This window comes from Mesoplodon densirostris, chromosome 8 (genome assembly GCF_025265405.1).
Source record: "Mesoplodon densirostris isolate mMesDen1 chromosome 8, mMesDen1 primary haplotype, whole genome shotgun sequence".
In the NCBI taxonomy this organism is placed as follows: Eukaryota; Metazoa; Chordata; class Mammalia; order Artiodactyla; family Ziphiidae; genus Mesoplodon; species Mesoplodon densirostris.
In genome coordinates, this window is record NC_082668.1 from 113,959,865 (window position 1) to 113,981,467 (window position 21,603).

The following is a 21,603-nucleotide window of genomic DNA, read 5'->3' on the forward strand; positions in this document are numbered from 1 at the left end:
GAATGGACTTGAGCACACGGGGAGGGGGAAGGGTAAGCTGGGACGAAGTGAGAGAGTGGCATGGATGTATATACACTACCAAATGTAAACTGGATAGCTAGTGGGAAGCAGCTGCATAGCACAGGGAGATCAGCTCGGTGCTTTGTGACCACCTAGATAGGGAGGATGGGAGGGAGGTGCAAGAGGGAGGAGATATGGGGATATATGTATACGTATAGCTGATTTACTTTGTGATACAGCAGAAACTAACACACCATTGTAAAGCACATATACTACAATAAAGATGTTTTAAAAAAATTATATCCAGGGCCTCACATGTGATCATTCATCCCAGCTAGACATTTTCCACAAAAAAAAAAAAAAAAAAAAACCATGAAACAAGTCACATGCGTGATGGACACTGGGAAGGACAAGTTTGTATAGATCAGAGAAAAATCTATGCACACCCTGAGGAAAAGAACTGAAATGAAACCTCTACTGATTGTGGATCAAGTGGGCCCTCCTTAATATATCAAAGAAATATAATAGTTTATCTCATTATGCTAACCGAACTACTTTGAGTTTTAATTGGATCCAGACAGTGTGCTAATTGCTGGGCTGACTCAAACATAAATATGACACAAGTCCTATTCCTCAGGGTTTACTGTCTCTTGGAACCAAGCTGCTCTAAGAGTCATGTTGGGAGACTACACCCAGTTGGGAAGTGATGGCCACTATTCCACAATACGAGAAGTTGAGCTGAGGGTAAGCATTTGATGCTTTCATAGCAATCTGACAGTGCCGCCAGATCCAAATGCATGATAAGTGGCCTAATTTAACTGAGCAGATGAACCCATGGGTGAGCCAGCAACAGACTAACTATACGCAGAAGAACCTCATTGCATGATGCTGTGTTTCAACCTTAGTCTTTCCAGTATACCCCAGATGTACTTAAAATCCAAAATATATTCTTTGATGAAAAGATAAATGATTTATAATCTACAGAATAAATTTTGAAATTAGCCAGTGGTAAAGATTTGAAGATAAAGTTTAAAAATACAGTATCACTTTATTCATTTTGTATAAAAGCTTAAAATGAACATCCTGAGATTGTTAAAATTGCTTTAAAATCTCCTTGCATTACCATCATCCTTATTTTGGAGACTGATTTCTTCTCTCCAATAATATTATTAAAACAAAAATAGAGACAGTCTAAACATACATTATCCCCTAAGAGTGGTGCCGTTGTCAATCTAACCTAGATTAGTTAACAAGAAGGAAGCAATTTCATTTCCTACATTAAAACCTCTGAATATTGATATGCCAGTTCCTGTTCAAAACCTGAGAATTGGCATTTAATGTGAATAATCACTATTTCACTCAATATTTGTATCATTCTCATTTAGCAATAACATAAAGTTATGAATATCATAGCAATCCTATTAGTCGCCTGTATATCCTCTCTCAAAGTAATAGATGAAATTCCTATTTTATTCCAATGTCATGTTGGTACTTATTATATATTTTTGCAATGTAATTTTAAAACAGTTAATTATAATGAGCTAAATTTGGGGGCTGTATTTGTAATATTTACTTATTTTATTTTTCTAATAATTGATTTTATTGTATTTTTCAAAAACATTAATTCATGCCAAATAGGAAATACAAACAAAGTATTAAATTTTAAAACAGTGGGCTTTCACTATAGTTTTAGAAGCACTGTCTTAGAGGAGATTAGACATGTTATAATTATAATCAAGGAAGAAATTTCTATATGAGAGAATCAACCTCTGGGGTTTAGCGGAAGATGATGCTGGCAGGAAAAAGAACTTTGCACCTGGGAATCAAGTTTCCAGTGGGACAAAATTGGGGCTGCCAGACTGGGGAGAGGGTTCCAGGTAGAGAAAGTAGTGTTGGCAAAGGCACAGAGTCAAAAGAGCTTTTGAGCCTTATGAAGAATATCAAGCAGTTCAATACCCCTGAAACATAATGTAAAGTAGAATAGTAGGATAGAGGCCAAGCTTGATTCTGAGAGGTCTGGAATTCAAAGGGAGGAGTTTGGAATTTATTCAGTTGGCAAAGGGGTTCCTCTGATGGTTTTTGAGAAGTGTGTTTACAGTTTTTAGTTGGGCCTTATAAAGTTGTATTTGGCAGGAGACTGCTGGAGGATTGGAGACCCATGAAACTAAATAAGGAGTTTGGTATTAACATATATATGCTGCTATATATAAAACAGATAATCAACAAGGACCTACTGTATAGCACAGGGAACTCTACCCAATATTCTGTAATAACCTATATGGGAAAAGAATCTGAAAAAGAATGGATATATGTATAACTAAATCACTTTGCTGTATACCTGAAATTAACACAACATTTTAAATCAACTATACTCCAATATAAAATAAAAATTAAATTTAAAAAAGAAAAAATAGTTATAAAATCACATAAACATACATATTTATCGAAAAAATTCAGGAAAGAATGAATAAGCAAAAAGAAAAAAATATATCAGGTCAAAATCCAGCCATCTGGAAACACTCACTGGTATACAGTAGAGACAGTGTGAATTACATACTATCAACTCTGTTTTAAAGACACCGTTGTTTACTTTTTATACCATAAACATGTAAATATGTTCATACATTTTTTAGTGGCTGCATAAGTTACCATTATATGGATGTCCTTAGGGTAGATGACATGACTGCAATATTCAACATGAAAGGATTAGTCACAGTGAGATCTGTACCCATGAGATTGTCAAAGAGGTAGTTAATGCATGTGTTAAAGATGTGGAATGGCATCTCAGAGTGAAACACTGGGAGAAGGTAGGCTTTATACTTCAACATAGTGATTAAAGCAGGCTCCACCTCTTATCAGCTGTGGTTTTGGATAAGTGTTTTGCTTTAGCCTCAGTTTTCTGGGGTTCATCATTATAACTTACATGCTATCTATGAAGTATGTCTATAAAGCAACCAGCACAAAGCATAGAAGGCACTCAATTAATATTAGATTTTTCTTTGATGATTGATAGGTCCTCAAATGTACGTGGGGAGATGAATAATGTTAAAGAAGATGGATTTCCGAGTTTCAAGGTGACATAACTACGAAGAAGATGCTATAAAAATGGAGATTTCAAGGATCTGAGCAGAGTTGGTGGAAGGCAGTTGTTACACTAACCATGAATATGAGCACCCATCCAAGGCTGCATTGACATTCACAGATATATTATTTGAGAAGCAGCATAATGAATGACATTGCTACACTTCAGCCTACACATGTCAGGGCCATCTAGACGCCCTCCTTCTCCTTGACCAGTAATGTATTAAATGTTCCTATGGTGACCTCCAAGAACTAAAAGAAGCTTCCAAATGAGCTTGGGTTAGACTCCTTCAAGCCACTTATATACTATAGAAACCTGGTGAGACATGTCATGAGAATAAATAAGAAGCTCACATTTTACATTCAGATACAATCTGTGACAATGAAGCCAGGGTTACACATTGTATTTATAGTCCCCACTGTATTATCTGGCTTTGTGAGGAATATGTAAATAGGCCAAGTACCCAGTGATTGCCAGAAAGGTGATCTGGATTGGATAGAGGAAAAAATGAGCACAAATATATTCCCCTGCTGGAGAAGCAACCCAGTGCACACAATCTACTGACAGTGAGTCAATTCTTTCAGTGGTATTTATAAAGATCACATGGCTCTAAGAGCTTAGATATTGTTTAAATCTGTTTAAAACGTTGTTTTATGTCAAGTTCTTTTATAAATATATTTGATCTTAGGTTTTATTTGTAGTATGATAACACACTGCAGCTTTGTCCCAGGATATATTTTCAAAATCAGCTTTACCAATGATTGGTAAAGAAATTATGAAAAAAAATGATTAAAACGATTAACTCCAAATAATTTTATTTTGATATCTTGTGAAGCATTAGAGTAAAATGTGCGCCCTAGATACTGAAATGTGGCTTAATTTAGTATGCAGTTCACTGCTTAAACACCGCTCCAGTCCTTTGATACTTCGATATCAAAGTGTCATTTACACATGGGAGTAAATGCCTCTTTAAATAGTTCAAGCTAACCTGAGAAGAGGGACGAGACCCATGATTTTTTTCTTGCTTCCCAAAGTCAAAAACTGTACAAATTTCTATAGTTTGGTCAAAATCATGATGAATAAAACAGAATATTATTCAGCATTTCAAATCTAATGACTCAAAATTTTTTGGTCATCTCCTTCAATAGAAAATACTTGCTAGCAAGTAAAAAGATGGCTTACAAAATTACAGTGGCACATTAGGAGAACGATTTGTGGGAGATACATGTATTAGAGCAATGCTAGGTAATTCCATACCTTTTTTTAAATTTAGTAATAGTACTCACCTGAAATAAATCACAGTGTACCTCTGAAATAATCATAGCGCAAAGGCAACAATAAGGCAAGACCCAAATTTATGAAAATTCAAAATGAAAATATACAAATAGATTAATAAAACTGCTATCTTGTTTTCTCTATTTGTAACATTATCACCATGATAATACTTACCTTGCAACTAATTTCAACTGAAACCTGAGTTTACAGAAAAATAAAACTGAACTTCTGTTAAATGATTTCATTCATTTATTCAAAAAAAACAAATCTTAAGTGCTTGCTGCGCTCCAGAAACTGTATCAGTGCTAGGTAAACAAGTATGATTTGGCTCCTGCCCGCATGAATTAAGTTACATTCTTTTTATAGCTTCCATAAATAAACATTTAATTTGCAGGCATAAATGTATTTAATTAGGATGTTACCGAATAAAGGATGGACTGTAAGTGAGACGTTATTCATTAGATACAAAGGCAAAGCTCTTCTTAGCTATCATACATGTAACCTACTCTAGGCCTTGAAAACAAGCAAAGATATTATGTCTAAATAAAATGAAGGGCAAAGATTAACAGCTATCTAACCATGGTGACTAGTATGGTCAGGCAAATTGTAATATTCCAGAAATGAAAACCTGACTTCCTTTTCACCAACACATTTCTTATAACTGGATTACCCAATAACTCCCCCTACCACCTCCCACAAAGACAAGCCAAAGTCCAAGGAGCCACCACTCAGTGGTTTTGATTGATTGATTGATTGACTGATTGTATTTGTAATCTAAAATCTTTTTAAAACTTTTTGAAAATAGCAAAATCAGAAATAACCTAAGGAAAGCTGGGGTGATTTCTTTGCCAAGCCACAAAAAGCAAAAATGCAATGTGTTCCCATGCCCCTTCTGTCATTTCAACTTTGTAGAGTCAACTTTGTAGACTCTCAGACTGGAGAGTCTCCCTAGTTTGTGGCATTTAAACTTAAAAAGAAAAGCCACAAAGAGAGAGAAGAAAATTAATCTGATTGCCAAATTTGAATCACTTATATGTACGCTCCCAAAATCTATACTTCTACACCAAGGAGAATTACCCAGAGAAATGCTAGAGATGTAACACGTGTTTGCAGTCACATAACTAATGATTCATGAGGGAAGAGCAGATACAGAGCAGTCAATCTAATGTCTGGGGGATAATTTTATTAATGACCTAGCTTAGGAATTAGTTTTCTCTCACATGAGCCAAGGTATAAATTTCTGATTAAATGGTATCTGTAATCATTGAAGCATAATGTCAATTAAAATAACCACTGGTAGTCAACCAGTGGTCAACAAAAACACTATTTAATTTTAATTATACAGAACTTGAAATAATATAACATATAAGAATGTATACACATACCATTGATCCATCGAGCTTCTGGATCATGAAGCACAAATTCTTTCCTGAAGAGGTCTTCTAAAGACAATCTGGTTTCTGATGAATTTGTGAGTTCATCTAAAATAAAGTAAATTTTAGGTTAGACATATTCTCCAAAGAAGACATACAGATGGTCAAGAGGCACACAAAAGATGTTCAACATCGCTAATTATTAGAGAAATACAAATCAAGACTACAGTGAGATATCACCTCACACCAGTCAGAATGGCCATCATCAAAAAATCCACAAACAATAAATGCTGGAGATTTTGTGGAGAGAAGAGAACCCTCCTACACTGTTGGTGGGAATGTAAATTGGTACAGCCACTATGGAGAACAGTAAGGAGGTTCCTTAAAAAACTAAAAATAGAGCTACCATATGACTCTGCAATCCCACTCTTGGGTATATATCCAGAGAAAAACATAGTCTGAAAGAATACATGCAGCCCAATGTTCACTGCAGCACTGTTTACAATAGCAACCTAAATGTCCATCGATAGAGGAACAGATAAAGGAGACGTGGTACATATATACAATGGAATATTACTCAGCCATTAAAAAGAATGAAATAGGGCTTCCCTGGTGGCGCAGTGGTTGGGAGTCTGCCTGCCAATGCAGGGGACACGGGTTCGTGCCCCGGTCCGGGAGGATCCCACATGCCACGGAGCGGCTGGGCCCGTGAGCCACGGCCGTTGAGCCTGCATGTCCGGAGCCTGTGCTCCACAACGGGAGAGGCCACAACAGTGAGAGGCCCACGTACCGCAAAAAAAAAAAAAAAAAAGAATGAAATAATGCCATTTGCAGCAACATGGAAGGACCTAGAGAGTCATACTGAGTGAAGTCAGACAGCGAAAGAGAAATATCGTATGGTACCCCTTATATGTGGAATCTAAAAAGAAATGATACAAATGAATTTATTTACAAAACAGACTTAGAGAATGAACTTTTGGTTACCAGGAGGGAAGGATGGGGGGAAGGGATAATTAGGGAGTTTGGGATTGACATGTACACAATGCTATATTTTAAATGGATAACCAAGAAGGACCTACTGTATAGCACAGGGAACTCTGCTCAATGTTATGTGGCAGCCTGGATGGGAGCAGAATTTGAGGGAGAATGGATACATGTATATGTATGGCTGAGTCACTTTCCTGTGCACCTGAAACTATCATCAACATTGTTAATTGGATATACTGCAACATAAAATAAAAAGTTTTTAAAAGTCTTAAAAAAAACTAAGGAATTATACTATCTGGACTACTTTGCTTTAAAAATATGTTAACTAGATGACAATATAAAGTGGAAATTTTAATGGTCTTTGGCATTAGAAGTTTGTCTGTTCCATGATACTTTTCAATCCATTAAATTATTTTCAATATTAAAATTGTCTTGAGCTACCACAAATTTAAGAGATCAATCTCTTGTTATGTAGTGATATATAATATGAAAGCAGTTAATAATTTCTATTGTGCATTGTGCCCCAAAGCGTACATTTTTCACTGTTTAACCATAATCCAGCCCAATACTTTCCAAAACCACTTCAACATATTCTCTCTAATGATAAATTTACAGTTTTGTTGTAAACACCAAAGATGAAGAGGTAAAGGTCTCAAACAAATATGATCAATAAAACTTCCCAACTTGAAAGAAAGTTCACCAAATAAACAGAATAAATACCAAAATTCCACAAAGAATTACCCCCCAACAAATACTAAGTGGACTTAGGAGTTAAATGTAAAAACTCAATATAATTCCAGAATAAGAATGAAAAGCACATGTTTATATTAGTCCCTGACACATAAACTAGGTGTACTTCCTTTTTAAATCCCAAAATCTAAGAAATGGAAGGACAACACAGTTTAGGTACCAAAATTAAGCATAGCAAACACTTTTAGACAAAAGAGGCTACAGACAAGTTTGTGATATTTCATTTTCTTTGCAAAATAATATCATTGTTTATTTACTGTATAAAATCATCTTTGTGACCTTTCAGCTGTGACCTTAACTCTGGTTGAAAACAAAATGTCAACAATATATGCTAACCTCATTAGATATTGTTTTTTAAAAGTTCAGTACTTATTGCAACAAGAGCTTTGTTTCTTCCAGCTGAAAAGCTGGGGCAAAGAATCAATAACTTCAAATGCAGTTTCTTTCAACCTGAATCAACTATGTAGTTAACCCACAAAATAATTGTTCAGAAACAACTGAAAAAAATGTAACAAGTGGAACTAGTGAGAATTGTTTGACCCAAGCCTAGCATAAGATTATATATAGATTATATATAGATTTGCAAAACAAAATGCTCCATTTGACAGTCTGACACAAAAAAATTTAAATTTACCTTATTCATTCAACAAATACTAGGGCTCTTAATTTTCAAGGTGTTAAGTGAAGTATTGTAAGGTGCAGGAGACATATCTATGTCCTGCCCCGAGGGGCTCACACAAAGCAAGAAAGAATATGATGGATGTCAGAATGAGGATACAGAGTACTATATGAGCTCAGAGACAGGAAGGAAAATATCTTGCAAAAATGATCAGAAAAGGCTTCAGTGAAAAATATAATGACCAACTATCATGCATTGCTGGTGGGAATGAAAAATGGTACAGATACTTGGAAGACAGGTTAGCGGTTTCTTACAAAACTAAACATGTAATCTAACGTTTCTTACAAAACTAAACATGTAATCTAACAATTGTGCTCCCTAGTATTTACCCAAATGAGCTGAAAACTTACAGCCACACAAAAATCTGCACATGGATGTTTATAGTAGCTTTATCTATAACTGCCAAAATTTGGAAGCAACCAAGATGTCCTTCAATAGGTGAATGGATAAACTGTGGTCCAGATATTGTGATACTACGAAGTGATTAAAAAGAAACGAGCTATCAACCATGAAAAGACATGGAGGAACCTTAAATTATTAAGTGAAAGAAACTAGTTTGAAAAGACTCCATACTGTATGATTCCAACTATGTAACATGCTGGAAAAAGTAAACAATGGAGACTCTAAAGATACTAGTAGTTAGAATGGTAGATACATGTCATTATACTTTCGTCCAAATCCATAGGATGTACAACAGCAAGAGTGAACCCTAAAGTAAAATATGAACTTTGGGTGATAATGATGTGTCAATGTAGGTTCATCAGTTGTAGTAAACATATCACATGTGGGACGCTGACAATGGGGGAGGTTTTACCCATGTGAAGGTAAGGGTAAATGGAAAATCCCTGTACCTTCTGTTCAATTTTTCTGTGAACATAAAATTTCTCTTGAAAATAAAATCTATTCATTTTTATTTTTAAAAGTTAAATGACCTGGGCCTTACAGGTTTCAAAAGACAGAGAAAGGGAATGGCATGGACAAGTGAAGGGATGAGAGCATTTTAGAGAAAAGAATGACTGCTTTTTGTTTGACACAGCAAAAAAGCTTTGATGCTAGAATTAATTTTCTGTCATAGGAGTTTGGGATTTTAATCAGATGAGCTAACTTTATCAGGATTTCAGAAATATATTTATTCTATGAGATATCTCAATAAGACCAGATTTTGGTATAGACAAGTTTCACAATTTAAAGTTTCCTGAGATTATATAAATGCACCCTAATTTGTCCAATACAATTCCTTTAATTCTTAGATGATTATGTTTTACCATCTCTCTTTGATGTGCATTTATTTAGTTAATCCAATGAAATTTATATAGGTAAAGGTAGGAGGTAGGAGTCTAATTTTCAGGGGAAATTAGATTATGATAGCACAATCTATTAAATAAATGATCCTTATCAACTGAATTGAAAAATTAATCATATTTTTGCTCCTAGGTAAGTTCCACATATTTTGTTTACTGTATCTTTTGGACATATGTAAAACAAACACAAAAAAAACCTTGTAAGGCAAATGCAGCATACCATACAATCTTATTTTCAAATACATTTTTTCAAATATTATTTTGGCAATTCTCAAATGTCTGTTCTTTCATATGAGCTTAAAAATCATATTAAAATCCACTAGAATGGGAATCTTATTAAAATAGCATTATATATACACAGTGAATTGGAAAACTTTAAACTTTAGGTACATTAATTGTGTTTCATCTTCTATTTTTCATATAGATCCTTCACATTTCCTATTATATTTACTAGTAAGTATATATGGTTTGTTATTGTGAACAGAATATTTCCCATTGTTATTCTAAATGAATTTATACATACACACAGAGTTAATAATTATATTATTCACCATATCACATTTTCGTTAAAATGCCAATGGAAATTAAATCTTTTATTTTTCTACATATTCAATTCTATCATCTGAAAATACATTTTCTCTTTTTCCTGAAGTTTAAATTTATATGTATATATATTTATATGCATATCTGTGTGTATGTATATGCATTTATATGTATATGTGTGTGTATATATACATTTATATGTGTATATACACACACACATAATATACATGTAAAATTTTCAGGTATTGCAGATTCACATGCATTTGTAAGAATACAGAAAGACAAATCCTTTATACCCTTCCTCCAGTTTCCATCAATAACATATGATATCTTGCATAAACAACATCTCAAAAAGAAATTGACAGTGATACCCTCCACCAACTTTATTCAGACTTCACCAGTTCTGCATGTATTCAGTTGTGTACATGTGAGTATATGTGGCTGTCTTTAGTTCTATGCAATTGTATCAAATATGATGAGCACCAGTAAGGCAGAGAACAGTTCCATCACCAGAATCTCCTGTGTTGCCCTTTTATTGCCATAACCTCCCTCTTCAACCTTTGGCAACCACTAATCTATTTTCCATCTTTATGATTTTGTAATTTCAAGAGTGCTATGTAAATGGAATCATGCATTATGTAATATTTTGAGATTGGCAGAGATCCATCTTAGTTGTTGAGCGTATCAATACTCCGTTCCTTTTTGCTGCTTGGTACTATTCCAGGGCATGAATGTATCAGTTTGTTAAACTATCCATCTGTTGAAGGAAATCTGGGTTATCATTTGTAGCTTGGGGTTATTATGAATAAAGCTGCTATGAACATTAATTATAGGTTTTTATGTGAACATAAATGTTCCCTTCTTTGTGGTAAATGCCAAAATATGCAATTGCTGGGTCACATGGTGCACATTTAGTTTTGTAAGAAAATATCGGATGCTTTTCTAGGGTAGTTGTACCATTTTACATTCTCAACAGCAATGTAGAAATGACCTAGTTTTTCTGTGTTCTTGCAAGAATTTGGTGGTTTTTTAAAAAAATAAGCCATTCTGATATATGTGTAATGATATGCCGTTGTGGTTTTAATTTGCATTACCCTAATAGCTAATGAACACCTTTTAATGTGCTTATTTGTGATGTTTATATCCTCTTAAGTGAAATGTCTGTTCATGTCATTTGCCCATTTTCTAATTGGATTGTTTTGTTTCTGTGACTGTTGAACTGTTGAGTTTAGAGTTTTTTATTCTAGATGTAAATCATTTGTTGATATGTCAACTTCGGATTTCCTCCAGCCCTCTACCTTGTCTTTTCATCCTTTTAAAAAGGACTTCTGCAGAGGAAAAGTTTTTTAATTTTGATGAGATCCAGTTTATCATTTTTTCCTTTCATAAATCACACTTTTATTGTCAAGACTAAGAATGCTTCAACTAATCCTGAAGATTTTCTCCTATCTTTTTTCCTAAAAGGGTAATAGTTTTATATTTTACATATAAGTCCCAGAATCATCTTGAGTTACTTTTTGTCTATCATGTGAGGATTAATTAGAGGTTCATATTTTATTTTTGTTGCATATTGGATGACCAATTGCTCCAGCACCATTAAAAAGCATTTATTTCATTTTAGTGAATTATTTCATTAGCTCGAGTGTCAAAACAATGTTGAATAATAATGATGAAATAACAATCCTGCTGTCTTCTTTTATTATGGCAGCATCTTTAATATTTCATTATTTAATAAGATATTTTTTCTTGATTTATGGAAAGGAATCTGTATCATGCTTAAGTAATTTGTTTTTATTCCTATGTCACTTCGAATTTTTATGTGCAATTATAACTGTCATGATACACTTCCAGCCTTTTATATAAACATAATTTTCTCCTTTAATGTGTGGATATAAAAATTGTATAAATGAAATTTCCTATTTCCAACCACCCTCTATTTCTATAACAAAATCCAACTGGTCATGGCAAACTATTATTACTTTTCTACTGCTAGATTAATATGTTAAATGTTTATTTAAATGTTTATATTTTTTAATGAATTAAACTAATGGTCCATTATTTTTTTCATTTTGTATTATACTGATCAGTTAACATTTTAATAATTTTATTAAATATTCTGAACTTCATTTATTTTCTATAATCTGAAATAATTCAATAATTTTAATGGTAAGGATTTTTTTAACTCCAATTGCCCCTAGAATTTATTATAAAATCAACTCATCAAAGTAATTCAAACTATTGTGATTAAATTTTAAATTTAAACAATAATCAGATAAAACTTAAGGTTTAATTTATTTGTCTTCATTCATTACTGAATGAACTGTATATACTTCATTACTTCATTCCTTTTTCTGGTTGTTTTTTTTTTCCTTATTTCTTTGTTCATTTCTTAAAATTTTTCTTAGCTGCTAGGCACTATCCCTGAGGTCTCTTGAATTTTTCAGTCCTAGAAAAGAGACTTCTTCCTTCTACATATAATGAATAATTAAGCTTCTATTTTAATAGCCTTTGAGGCTGGTTTTTTATCCCCTAGCTCCTTTTATCTCCACATCTCATCATAGTCTTTTGGGTTGTGCATCCTTTGTAATCAATCATCCCTTTTCCAAATGCCCCTCCCCAAGCCCTATTGGGATATCCGTTTGGAGGGGAAACTTAGGCTCAGCAAACTTAAAGATTTTGACAAAGTTCACATGGTTAGTAAGAGGCAGGACTGAAGTTGGAACCTACATCTCTCTGACTTATTAAGCTCTACTGTCTCTCAAAATAAGTATTCTTTTCTTGTTCTCTATAATATTGTGTTAATTAGTTTTTTTTAATGTACAATTTTATAAGGGATATTTTAAGAATATTCTTATTTCCTTTTACCCACAAGAATCCTTCTCCTAATTGAAGTTCAACTCCTCCTGTACCCTCTCCAGACTTTATTAGCCTCCCATTTTGCTCCAACCTGCTCAGGAAGGTACCATTGCCACAGTCTTTCTATTTTCTCACATACAACAGTGTCACAGCATTCATGAAACAGTGGAGCTTTTTGTTTGTTTTCTTTAAGAAATTGTCTATAAAATGTCAGCCTGAAACTCCAAATTTACCCTCTGCTCATTGTTGCACTCTATTTAGTATTAACATTAGTAGCATCACCTATCACACCTCATCAGCAAACATTTATAACCCAGCTGCAACCTGATTTCTCAGGAACTGAATTTATGTTAGAACCATCTGAAGAAATCTTATATTTGATACATTTTAATAATGTTCTCTCCATTTTGACTCTACAGCCACACTTAGCAAACAGAGAATCCTGGGCACCATTTCTTCATCCCAGTCACTCACATCAAACACTGAGAAGGTAGCTTAAGAAGGAAATTGGTATTAGATTGTAAATAATTTTAAGAGATGATTCCTCATGTAAAGCTCCTTTCTTACAAATCTTCAGAGGAAGAAATTATGAAATCAACACCTATTTCTTAATATCAATAAAATATTACTTAATTTCTATTTTTGGCCGCACCTCACAGCCTGTGGGATCTTAGTTCTCTGATCAGGGATCAACCTGTGCCCCCAGAAGTGGAAGAACTGAGTCTCAAACACTGGACTGCATCTCATAGACTTTATTCTTCACAAGTAAGGTACTGGGTAACACATCATCTCTAGTTATTTTGTAACTAAATATGAGATACCTTTTGATGTGTGTGCATATGTATATATACATATATGTGTGTGTGTGTGTGTGTGTGGATACATGTGTGAAAGTCTGAAAACCTAATATATGTTGATAGTTGCTATCTTTTTTTTTTTAATGATGTTTGCTGTGGGTTTGTCATATATGGCCTTTATTATGTTGAGGAGGGCTCCCTCTATGCCCACTTTCTGGAGAGTTTTTATCATAAATGGGTGTTGAATTTTGACAAAAGCTTTTTCTGTATCTATTGAGATGATCATATGGTTTTCATTCTTCAATTTGTTAATATGGTGTATCACATTGATTCATTTGCATATATTGAAGAATCCTTGCATCCATGGGATAAATCCCACTTGATCATGTTGTATGATCCTTTTAATGTGTTGTTGGATTCTGCTTGCTAGTATGTTGTTGAGGATTTTTGCATCTATATTCATCAGTGATATTGGTCTGTAATTTTATTTTTTTGTAGTATGTTTGTCTGGTTTTGGTATCAGGGTGATGGTGGCCTCATAGAATGAGTTTGGGAGTGTTCCTTCCTCTGCAATTTTTTGGAAGAGTTTGAGAAGGATGGGTGTTAGCTCTTCTCTAAATGTTTGATAGAATTCACCTGTGAAGAGATCTGGTCCTGGACTTCTGTTTGTTGGAAGATTTTTAATCACACTTTCAATTTAATTACTTGTGATTGGTCTGTCCATATGTTTTATTTCTTCCTGATTCAGTCTTGGAAGGTTACACCTTTCTAAGAATTTGTCCATTTCTTCCAGGTTGTCCATTTTATTGGCATAGAGTTGCTTGTAGTAGTCTCTTAGGATGCTTTGTATTTCTGCGGTGTCTGTTGTAACTTCTCCTTGTTCATTTCGAATTTTATTGATCTGAGTCCTCTTCCTCTTTTTCTTGATGAGTCTGGCTAATGGGTTATCAATTTTGTTTATCTTCTCAAAGAACAAGCTTTTAGTTTTATTGATCTTTGCTATTGTTTTCTTTGTTTCTATTTCATTTATTTCTGCTCTGATCTTTATGATTCTTTCCTTTTACTAACTTTGGGTTTTGTTTGTTCTTCTTTCTCTAGTTTTCTAGGTGGAAGGTTAGATTGTTTGAGATTTTCATTATTTCTTGAGGTAGGCTTGTATTGCTATAAATTTCCCTCTTAGAACTGTTTTTGCTGCATCCCATAGGTTTTGGATAGTCATGTTTTCATTGTAATTTGTCTCTAGATACTTTTTGATTTCTTCTTTGATTTCTTCAGTGATCTCTTGGTTATTTAGTCATGTGTTGGTTAGACTCCATGTGTTTGTGTTTTTTAAGTTTTCTTCCCTGTAACTGACTTCTAATCTCATAGTGTTGTGGTCAGAAAAGATGCTTGATATGATTTCAATTTTCTTAAATTTACTGAGGCTTGATTTGTGACCCAAGATGTGATCTATCCTGGAGAATGTTCTGTGTGCACTTTAGAAGAAAATGTAATCTGCTGTTTTTGGATGGAATGTCCTATAAATATCAATTAAATCTATCTGGTCTACTGTGTCATTTAAAGTTTGTGTTTCCTTTTTAATTTTCTGTTTGGATGATCTGTCCATTGGTGTAAGTGAGGTGTTAAAGTCCCCCACTATTATTGTCTTACTGTTGATTTCCTCTTTTATAGCTGTTAGCAGCTGCCTTATGTATTGAGGTGCTCCTATGTTGGGTGCATATGTATTTATAATTGTTATATCTTCTTCTTGGATTGATCCCTTGATCGTTATGTATTGTCCTTCCTTTTGTCTTGTAACATTCCTTATTTTAAAGTCTATCTTATCTGATATGAGTATTGCTACTCCAGCTTTCTTTTGATTTCCATTTGCATGGAATATCTTTTTCCATTCCCTCACTTTCAGTCTGTATGTGTCCCTAGGTCTGAAATGGGTCTCTTGTAGACAGCATATATATGGGTCTTATTTTTGTATCCATTCAGCGAGCCTGTGTCTTTTGGTGGGAGCATTTAATCCATTCGCTTTTAAGGTAATTATCGATATGTATGTTCCTATTACCATTTTCTTAATTGTTATGGGTTTGTTTTTGTAGGTACTTTTCTTTTCTTGTGTTTCCGACTTAGAGAAGTTCCTTTAGCATTTGTTGTAGAGCTGGTTTGGTGGTGCTGAATTCTCTTAGCTTTTGCTTGTCTGTAAAGCTTTTGATTTCTCCGACGAATCTGAATGAGATCCTTGCCAGGTAGAGTAATCTTGGTTGTAGGTTCTTCCCTTTCATCACTTTAAATATATCATGCCACTCCCTTCTGGCTTGTAGAGTTTCTGCTGAGAAATCAGCTGTTAAACTCATGGGAGTTCTCTTGTATGTTATTTATCATTTTTCCATTGTTGCACTCAATAATTTTTCTTTGTCTTTAATTTTTGTCAGTTTGATTACTATGTGTCTCGGCATGTTTCTCCTTGGGTTTATCCTGCCTGGAACTCTCTGCACTTCCTGGACCTGGGTGGCTATTTCCTTTCCCATGTTAGGGAAGTTTTTGACTATAATCTCTTCAAATATTTTCTCAGGTCCTTTCTCTCTCTCTTCTCCTTCTGGGACCCCTATAATGAGAATGTTGGTGCATTTAATGTTGTCCCAGAGGCCTCTTAGGCTGTCTTCATTCCTTTTCATTCTTTTTTCTTTATTCTGTTCCACAGAAGTGAATTCCACCATTCTGTCTTCCAGGTCATTCATCCGTTCTTCTGCCTCAGTTATTCTGTTATTGATTCCTTCTAGTGTATTTTTCATTTCCATTATTGTATTGTTCATCTCTGTTTGTTCTTTAATTCTTCTAGGTGTTTGTTTTTTAATTCTTCTAGGGCTTTGTTAAACATATCTTGCATCTTCTCGATCTTTGCCTCCATCCTTTTTCCGAGGTCCTGGATCTTCACTATCATTATGCTGAATTCTTTTTCTGGAATGTTTCCTATCTCCACTTCATTTAGTTGTTTTTCTTGGGTTTTATCTTGTTCCTTCATCTGGTACATAGCCTTCTGCCTTTTCATCTTGTCTATCTTTCTGTGAATGTGGTTTTTGTTCCACAGGCTGCAGGATTGTAGCTCTTCTTGCTTCTGCTGTCTGACCTTTGGTGGATAAGGCTATCTAAGAGGCTTGTCAATAGTTTCTACTGAAAGGCTAAATATTTGTAAACCAAATAGGATCCTATGATTATGGTTATAATTATGAATAACAGCACAAGGATCCAATGAGATGTACAGTATAACAATGATCCCAAGTATTTAAGGAACTGGAAACAGAGTAATTATTTTTTTAATTGTACAAGATATAGAATCTTAGTTAAAACATTCAATTTTGGCAACAGGAGTGTAGAAATAGAATTGACATTAAATAGTTCTCTCTATGTTCTTTTCTCTGTTCTAGTCTATCATTTAAGATCATAGACTTCTATTGGTATTTCTGTGCTTTCTTCCAAAAATCCAATCTTGCTTTTAAATGGCCTTTTGAAATAAATTGGCCACATAATCTTAGAAGAGAAAAGAATTATTCAGTAATGAACTGAAGGAAAACTAATCTGTGACTTTCAGTACTTGGTTTCTCTTTACTGAAACTGGGTTACTTTTTATCTGGTTTACTCTTGACATCAGAGGTTCAGAAATATTTCTTTTAATTTAAATCTTATTTGAAATAATTTCCTGTTAAAACAGTAATGAAAAGAAAAATCTAATCAGGTAGTTATTCAGAATTCCCACAAGACGAACAAGGCTATTTCCTCTTTGTGCTCATTTGATTCTCTTTTCTCTGGATGTCCAATGTACCACCACCTTTATTTCCCACAGCTACATTTAAATCTCTATTCTTAAAGGTTATTCTCATTTCCCATGTTTAGTGTCACTACAGGCTAGTCTTCTAGTGCATTTCCATTTTATTTATTTGTTATTATTATTATTTTTTTGCTGTCTGTGGGCCTCTCACTGTTGTGGCCTCTCCCGTTGTGGAGCACAGGCTCTGGACATGCAGGCTCAGCGGCCATGGCTCACGGGCCTAGCCACTCCGCGGCATGTGGGATCTTCCCAGACCAGGGCACGAACCCATCTCCCCTGCATCGGCAGGTGGACTCTCAACCACTGCGCCACCAGGGAAGCCCACATTTCCATTTTAAAACATCATTGATTGTTCAAAGTTCATAGAAAGGGTAACACCCCCGCCACCCCGCCTTATATAACTTTATATATGAAAATATAGAATGCAAATCATAGCAGTCACAGCCAAATTCCAGATCTTTTCAAAATATTTGCTGATTGTACATTTCCTAGTCAGACTTTAAAGTTTTGTTTTACTACTTAACAGCTAAAGCACTAATTCCTTTCTTTTTTCCATCGTTTTCCCATTCTTTTCTTTCACTAGGATGCTGAAATACCATACAGCAGACTGAATATTGTCAAAATTTATGTCATTTGAGATCAGATATAATATACCAAGTTCTTTTTAATGTTTCCTGATTTATCACCAAGAAAATGAACAAAGGGTTACTATTTCCAGTTAAGGAGCTACACATAGTTTGGAATGTAAAATTGAGGAATAAAAATACATATCACTGAAACAGAAGAAAATTACAAGGTATGCCCTGGTACAAGTTACATCTCTTTTCTTTTTTATTTATTAAAAAGAAGACATATATGGAAACCATTAGGCAAAGTACTCAGCTTATTTAATGTCAGCCATTGTCATTATTATTATTAAAATGTTAAAATGTATAGGTCAATATAAAGCAAATTTGAATTTTAAAATTTCAAAGTCACAAAACAAAATGTTTTCCCTTTCTTTGGAGTTTTTGTTTCTTTCATAGTTCCCTTCAGCCCAAATACTTCCGTTATGTTCTTGGATGTACCCTACCAGAAGTACAGTATTCAGTTGCATGTTTTAGTAGAAAAAGTTAGGGAAATGTAAAATTCACTCAAAAGTCTCTTTTTGAATGAAGAGTATTTGGCTATTTTGAATTTGTAAGGTCAAATATATGGATCACACAAATAAATTATAAATCAGTCTTGTCAGTGAAGCAGCTTGTCACTTAGTATTCTGAACACCAATTCATCCACTCAAGCAAAAGCACAAAGGGAATTAGTGCACTGTGTACCATCTGTTTTATAGTCCCAGAAAATTACCTTTGTTCCTCTTGGTTTGCCAGGAGTTTCCTTCCTCTATCTCTTTCTTTTGCCTTTTCCTACTCTAATATCTTGTTGTGGCAACAGCTAAGTTTCTTGAATAAAAGGCCTGTCAATTCCTTATCTTCATCAATTCTATCACCTAGAACCACTTTTGACTCAGATTAACCCTGTATCTTATAAAGTCTAAATTATATATACCCTTCAAATTAAATTTATTTCCTAAATCAGATTATCTTTCAATGAATGTTCTTTCTTTCTCAAGTATATTTCCAGCATGTAGCATTCATATAGAAAGCCACATTTTAATTATAAAAAGTCATTTAAAAATTCAGCTATGTGGAAAGTTACTAAATTGTAACCAAAGCTGGGTCTGTACTGAATGGAATGAAGAGGACAGCTGGCAAATAAGGTATTATATATTTATTTAACTGTCACTTTCTTCCCTCTCCCAACTCTGTCCCTTGTTTTCACCATACATGGGGAGAATTTCTAGGGAATGTACACTGAATACAAAATACTGAAATACAGATTACAAGAAGTTTGCTTTCTATGATCCATTCATCTTCTCAAAGCTTCCCCACAGACAGTTATGAACTTATACTCCCACTCCCTATACTCAAACAGGGACAAGCATTAATGCTGAAATAACAGTAATCAGAGCTAGGAGTTCATATTTTAACCCTATTTAAACCCTTAACTAGTGCATAGGACCTTGGCTAGTTCACTCCATCTATTCAGGAGTAAGTTTCCTCATTTGTAAAGAGAAAGGGTTGGACTAAATTACATTGTGGCTGGCTGTGTTCTAGAGACTCTAAAGCTCTCTTAGGACGGAGAAAGGAGAGGGGTAAGATGGGGATTATGTGGTTAAAACTCTTCAACCAGAACAGCTCTGCTGTTGACATGTTTGATTTCTTCATATAGAATTTTATTGGATGTACCCCTCCCCAAACACACACAAAGGCCCATAAAGTAGCTTGCATCTGTAAGATGCCCTAATTTCTGTTATATTCTGTACTAGTTCTCCTTATTTTCAGCAGAGACTCTTAAGTGCTCATCAAAATAAGGAATGTACTTTCAGGTTCTGAAGGACTTATTAAATTTTACCTCAAACTTGTTTTCTCTTGAATAAGTAAGTCAAGAGCTTTAGGATTTACTCATAGGTTTAATTAGTCAAATTAGTCAATTATTCAAAGTGCTAATCACACTCAATCTTCTTTCTGAGACTTTTTCCAAATTAAATCTCCCGAATTTGAGTAGAAAACCTAAATGTACTTGCACAAAGGCCTTCCACATTGTGAGAAGAAAAGGCAAATTACAGACTGATACACATATACACATAACACACACCTTACACACACACACACACACACACACACACACACACACATGCTAGAGTGATGTCTCCTTTATGCCCTAATGTGTTATAGCTCTACTTTGGGCCTATAAGCTCTTATATAACCAAGTTTGAGCTCCTCCCTCAGGCATACTTTTTATTTCAATCACATTACCATGAGCAAATTTTTGTTCCATATCTCTACTACCCTACAGGAGAGCACTGTGGAGCATAATCTGTGGGCAACTGTGTACAGCAGTCCTAAAAGTCAAAATTATATTCATAGTAATACTAAGGCACATCTTCCTTTTACACTGGGTTGAAATTCCCACTCCTGGAAGCAAAACCAAAAGTAGATGCAACTACAGGCACCTCACTGAGAGTCAATACTGTGGCATAAAACTATATGATAGTCATTCTGTTCTTTAGTCTTATAAATGCTCAAATAATGCTTGAAAAATCCTATTCCAGTTAAGAATTTCCTCAACACAGTTCTAAAAATTGTCCATTGTATTCACTCTCCACCCTTGAGATCTTTTTAATATTTGTGTGGTGAAAAGGGAGTTATACCTCCTCCCCTCTGCCACCCAAAAAGCACTTCCCCTGCATATCGACATGGTACTTGTTCCAAAGAAATGCATGTGGGCAGTTGCTTGAGTTATGAACTGAACTAACAGCTTTTTTCCTGGAACACCATTTTTAGTGGAAAAAATGAATAACAAACTATGATTATTTAGATTTGAGGATTTGGCAAATGTTTTCTTCAAAATAAATAAAATGAGCCTCTCACTTAAAAATCATAACTGTTAAAAAATAATACATAAAAATTTTTAAAAAACACAACTGTTTGTTACAAACTATAAAATTCAAGCTTTCAAAAAAAATTGAATTTTTCAAAACTTGTGTTCTCTATCTTGAGTTTGACTACTTCCCAATACTCTTCTAGTGAGATTTTTCTAGTTATACCATTCACTGATATTAACTGTTTTTTTTAATATTGTGTAATAAACTCCCAACATTTGGAAGATCTGTATAACTCAGTGAACTAATATTTTCCAAATGACCAATGCATAATGTTACAGAATCGTGCATAGGTAAAAGATCCTTTTAAAGTGCTAGATGGACCAATAGATTTTAAAAGCAGAGTGCTGATATTTTACGGATATGGTTTCAGGTTTCACAATGCAGATAACCATTGAGGATCTACCATTTATCAAGTTCTCAAGAAGTATCAAGGAAGAGCATCTACAATTATGTGAAAAAGCTATTAAAAAACTCCCTCCATTTCTAACTACATATCTTTATGAGGCCAGAATTCCTTCATATGCTTCAACAAAAGCAACTGACTCCAGAAGAATTGACACAGGAGTACATATGAGAATCCTGAAGTCTTCTATTGGGCAGACATTAAATATTTGCAAAAACATAAAATAATGACATTCTTCTCACCAATTTTTGAAAAAGTA

At 34.2% G+C, this 21,603-nt stretch overlaps 1 protein-coding gene across 2 annotated transcripts in view; it reads right to left on the reverse strand.

The window, feature by feature from the left end:
* The window catches only part of DPP10 (dipeptidyl peptidase like 10), a 689,759-nt gene that overhangs the window by 498,753 nt on the left and 169,403 nt on the right, over positions 1-21,603 (reverse strand). For both annotated transcript variants that reach the window (XM_060106086.1, XM_060106085.1), the window contains exon 3: positions 5,743-5,838. In XM_060106086.1, coding sequence (XP_059962069.1) covers positions 5,743-5,838 — 96 coding nt within the window. The remainder of the gene's footprint in view (positions 1-5,742; positions 5,839-21,603) is intronic.